General features: G+C 49.8%; 1 protein-coding gene across 1 annotated transcript in view; it reads right to left on the reverse strand.

Moving 5' to 3' along the window:
* Nucleotides 1–2085: 2085 nt before the first annotated feature.
* TOM1 (target of myb1 (chicken)) overlaps nt 2086–5320 on the reverse strand; it is a 15630-nt gene continuing 12395 nt past the window's right edge. Inside the window, exons 13-15 of the mRNA XM_010138014.1 lie at nt 3114–3173; nt 2724–2760; nt 2086–2636 (exon numbers count right to left, since the gene is read on the reverse strand). Of these exons, the coding sequence (XP_010136316.1) occupies nt 2488–2636; nt 2724–2760; nt 3114–3173 (246 nt within the window). The 3' untranslated portion in view covers nt 2086–2487. The remainder of the gene's footprint in view (nt 2637–2723; nt 2761–3113; nt 3174–5320) is intronic.

The raw sequence follows: 5320 nt of genomic DNA on the forward strand, positions 1-5320 counted from the left end.
GTACACCCTGGTTTGAGGATCCTGCGCACAGAGGGTTATATTAAATACATAATTCCACCTGGTTCAGAAAGGAGAAGGTTCTCCCCTGGTTCCTCTGAGAGGCATTGGGAATGCAATGGAATTGGAGATGCTGATTCGTATTTCCAAGGGATGAACTGTCCACGGATACATGGTGCCTGTCTTGGCAATCGGAAGAAGACACAAAGCCTTCTCACAAAGCAAGTTGCACAACTGCTCACCACCAGCAGCAAAACCCAGCACCTTGCTTTTTCCAGCCCTGCTGCCACCAGCTGCAGACCAGCTTTGCTTATAGCTCTTACCCTCGAGCCTCAGCCTGGGCTTGGTACAGCAGTGTAGGCACAGGAAGAGGGAGGTGCTGAAGTTTGGAAAGCTTCACCTAATTTCACTCCTTCCTACAAATCTAAGGGCTCAGATGACACTTTAAACCTGTTCAACCTCCTTTTAAGAATCCTTCCCCCAGCTCCCACTCAGCTGGACACCAGGGGATGGCATGGGGTCAGCTGAGGATGTCTTGTGGAAACCAGAGAGCCCTTGTGTAGCAACTGTATTTCTTGCATGTCTTTAAGTGATTTATGGGCTGCAAGGTGGGCTATGTGGATCTGGTCACGAGGGCGTGAGGGAAGGGAGAGGAGATAGCTCGCCCTTTCACTATTTTGAGACGGACTGTAGTCACCTTGCCAGGAGACTCTGCTAAACAGCAGCGAGCCTTGGCTCACAGCGTCCTCAGCCCCCATGCTGTGCCTCATCTCAGCACCACATGCCCTTCCTTTCCATGTGAGCACATGTGGCTGCACAGCTGCACCCCTCTTCTCTCCCACAGGGTTCTCCCCACACCAGCACTGACAGCACACACGTCTTCAAGGGAGGCTCAAGAATTTTCTTCTTTAATGTGCAATAAAAAAAGGCAACTCTCCCACGCTCAACAAGAAACCCCATGAGCCGGAGCCCCGGGCTTGGCACCCTCCTCCCTGGCTGCCCTTTACAATTTGAGCAGCATGTGCGGTTTGCTCAGAAGGGTTTTCCTCCTCATGTGCAAAGGAGAAGAGAAGACTCTGGGGAGACCTTATAGTGGCCTTCCAGTACTTAAAGGGGGCCTTAAAGCAGGAAAGATGGGAAGAGGACTCATTATCAGGGAACGTGATAGGATGAGCGGTAATGGTTTCAAACTGAGAGAGGGAAGATTTAGATTAGATGTAAGGAACAAATTCTTTACTGTGAGGATCGTGAGGCACTGTATCAGGTTGTCCAGAGAAACTGTAGATGCCCCATCCCTGGAAATATTCAAGGTTGGATGGGGCTTTAAGCAATCTGGTCTGTGGAAGGTGTCCCTGCGCACAGCAGGGGGGTTGGAACTAGATGATCTTTAAGGTCCCATCCAACCCAAACCATTTTGTGATTCCATGATTCCTGGATGCTGCAGCAGGGCTGCTTTGCTGGCATGAGATGCCTGATGTCTTGCTTCATCTCTGTGCTCACCAGCTGAACATGCTACAGCATGCAGCAACAGCATGTTCTTATTGGTACAACAGTGTTGATGTAATGGCCTCCTGCTCTTCAGCTCCAGCTCACACAGCTACCCTGAGGGAGTCTATAGTGTTGGCCTGATCAGAGGCTCAGAGAGACTCCCCAAACTGTGGCATGATGTGGTAGAAGGCAGCAGTAGAAGAGAGGGAGGTAGGATCGCACTGGGGAAGAGGGGAGAAAAGTGTAACAACTGGAGAATTAAATTAAATGCAAAGAGTTTGCTGAAGGCACATCCTACCCCATAGCAGACAGCCCCTTCAGCCTGGGGTACCTCTTGCAGCTTAAGCCCTGGCTGCAGCCCGTGGCTTTGGTAACTGGCTGTCATGCAATGGAAACATTCAGGCTGTGAGTAGAATTCTAAATAACTACTGGGGAAGGAGAGGAAAGGAAGAGGAGGGTTTGTGAGTGGGAGGGTGTTGCATACCACAAGGACTTGTGCAAGAGAGACTAGAGCAATAGGGCCCCTCTGCCATTAGTGTTTCTCTGCCAGCTGTAATGCTGCACATCTCCATGCTTTCCAGTCTAACACCTGCAGGCAGAGGGCTGGAGGTCCAGTCTAGGGGTGGGATGAGGAAAGAGGCAGGCAGGAATGATTTCAGCAGCAGACTGCAGCCTCTCCTGTTTCTTGGGCAAGATCTGTAACTACCTCACTGGAGGGGAGGACGAGGAGCTTCTTCCGCTTTGCCTACACTGTACCAAAAAAAAAAAAGCCCACTGAACTCCCACATTCTCTAGCAGCTTTGAAAACCACCTTCACAAGTCTACTGTGTGACATCCCTAAACACAACAAAGATCTGAAAGCAGCTTAAAAATAAAAACAACTCAAAGAGAAAACAGGAAAGTGGGGGAAGGGGACAGAGTCCTTCCCTGCTGGCCCCTGGTCAGAGGCAAGCAAAACAGCACACACAGCCTTTTGCTCCACAGCACACCAGTCCATAGCATTCACAAGGCAAACATAGCATCATCTTCCTTTGCTTGCTTCTGATGACGGCTGGCAGCAGGAGGGGAGACGGACGTCCCTGCTGAGGAGCTGGACAAAGTGGGTAGCCGATCCGCAACTTTTGCTCGCTCTTCCAGAAACTTGTCAAACTCTGGGGCAAGAGAAGAGGAAAACATTAGCAAGGAGAGAGGTTTGTAGAAGAGCCAAGATGCGGCCAGGAATAGCTGGAGAGTCTTACCTTCACTGGTGACACCTTTTGCATCCTCTGACTCTCCCTAGGGAAGGAGGAGAAGGGAGTGGTTAGAGGAAGCTACGTAGGCAAAGGCATCTCCACAGACATGATTCTTTGTCTGCACTGAGGGAGACAGGATAGAGCTTCTCACTTCTGCAGTATAGACACGTTAAGAGTGGCCCTGAGCCTCAAGTTCATCAACTATGCCTCCCAGAAGGATAATTATACTGGTGTGGTATCCCAAACCTTGTGTCCTTGGCTTTTCTTCCCCTGCTCCCTCCGAGCAGCCTGTGCCTCGCATTCAGCAGTGCCAGTGCTACTGTACACTGCCTACATCCAGCCTCGCAGGTAACTGTGGCAGGACTGCTGGCTCCAGGAAAGCAGCCCCTCACTTACCACATCAGTGGAGAGCCACTTTTCTATGTCTTCCATGAAATTGGCTTGGGGAACCGGCACCTGGGACAGAAGGAAAGAGAAGGATGAGGCCAAGAAAAGAGGATGTTCTAGGAAACCCATTCTGCAAAAGGAAAGCCCAATCCAAAAGCTAACCCTCTCGCGCCACCATTCACTCAGCTCAGGCCCTTCCAAATCCAGCCAATGCCACTGCAAAGCTCTGCCAGCTACCATGGCCACCACTCAGCCATTTCCTCCACCCTATCCACACCCAGACACACATAGTTTCCAGCATACGTGCCATTAAAAGCATCTGGGGTTTGGTGGTTGGGTTTGGGGTATTAGGACTGGACCAGACTTTCAATTTTGGTGAGGACTCACTAAATAGAAGTTAACTACTTGTGTTCAGCAGCCAGAGGAGAAGAGATGTGCTTTTCTGCACATCTTCTCCCTTCTACAAACGAGTGACAGTCTGACATCAGTCTGTGATGCTGAAGATGCCAGGTTTGGCACCACATTAAGGAGGAAAAACACCTACCAGGAAGTGATTACCTGATGGGATCATGGAGCACAGCAGGATTTGACATCTCAGCAAGTCTCTGAAACAGACCCATCAAAGAGAAAGTCCTCTACAATTAAAGTAAATTTTGCTTCCAGTAGAGATGAGGCTAGCTCAGAAGACTTCATGTCTCTGGCCAGTTTAAGTACCAAAGAGACACCTTCGTAGTGGAATAACCTTGAAGAAAACCAAGTTAGATTCAAAACCCCAGATCCTTTTCTCCAGTCACGAGCTCCTGAACAAAGCTGAGAAAGGAGCAGCACTTGCTAGAGGCTCCAGAAGCAGAAGCATGACAGAATGTTTGTGGGAAATTATTTATCAGTCTCCTAAAAATGTATAGTTCCCTTGTTCTCAGGGAGACCAAGAAAAAGAGAAACCCCTACTTACCAAGGACAGGCAGATTTCCCCAAACCAGGGAGCAAGTTCAGATAGTTACCACAGCTGGCAGATGGATGAATGCGGATGAAGAGGATGTATGAGCTTAGGCAAGTTTCAAAGCGAACTGTTTTTTTCTACCCAGATAGGAACTCTTTGGGGTAGAACTGCATTCAAGCCAACTGGACAGCATGTGGGGAAACTTCCTAGAGCAGACATCAGTCTGGGCAGTGCCCGTTCAGAAAGACAGGTAACAAGCTTCAGACCTGGGAATGCCTCAAAGCCTCAGTGTGCCTGGGGGGATGTAATTGCAGGAATTCCCGCTGTCAAAAGACCAAATTCAACAGCCTGAAGGCTCAAACACTTCAGCTAGAAGAGGAAACCTTGAACGGGATAAAAACTCGAATGTGTTTTCCTCCAGTGGGGCAGCTCATGCTGAGCAGGAGATGCTGCAGGGGGGATGAATGGCAGCAGCCTTCCTCATGATGCCACTGGCTAGTGCCTCTGCTCCAGACACCATCCCAAAACAGGCCATCCCTTAGTTCAAAGAATGTCACACACCCTCTTGGCCTCAGAGCAACTAGGATTTCCTCCTACAGACATGTTTACTTGAGAGAGGACTGACACTGCCCGTTTCCTTCCCAACCCTGGTCTCCACTACTGGCCAAGACCAGGGTTGCTCCATTTCAGTTTGCAGTTTCTGCTGATGCCTGCTGTGCATCCTCACACGCTGTGCCAGCGCCACCTCCAGTGCAGCAGCCCCAGCTTCCTTCCTCCTTGCTGGTGCTCCATGATCTCACCATTCCTTGCTGCATCATCCACTTAGTCAGTTGGGCTCCATCACTGGAGGCACCAGACTCCCCCTGGTTGAGAGAGAGTCTGCACTGAGAGCTGCTGTAGCAGAGGGTAAGGGAGGGGAGGCAGTGGGTTTAAGGTGGGGGAAAGAACACACTAGTGCTGGTGGCCTACTCTGATTGTAGAGAGAAGGGAACTGGACTTGGAAACCTGATGAAGAGGACTAAAACATACATTTCTAGGTGGAAAGTTCCCTGCTGATATAAGGGGGCCATCCTCATCTTGTTAATGACTTGGTCAACCCCAGAGTTTCCACAGTTCCCAACCTCTGCGGTTTAAAGAATGAGTTACATATAGCCCAGGTAGGAAATGCAGGTTGGTGGAGACTGACAGTTTTCATCAGACTTGTTAAACACTTGTTTTTTCCAAACAGACAGCACATTTATTGCGTTAGTGAGCAAGGAGGATGCTGTCATTCCTG

This window comes from Buceros rhinoceros, unplaced genomic scaffold, assembly GCF_000710305.1.
Source record: "Buceros rhinoceros silvestris isolate BGI_N320 unplaced genomic scaffold, ASM71030v1 scaffold22190, whole genome shotgun sequence".
Lineage (NCBI taxonomy): Eukaryota > Metazoa > Chordata > Aves > Bucerotiformes > Bucerotidae > Buceros > Buceros rhinoceros.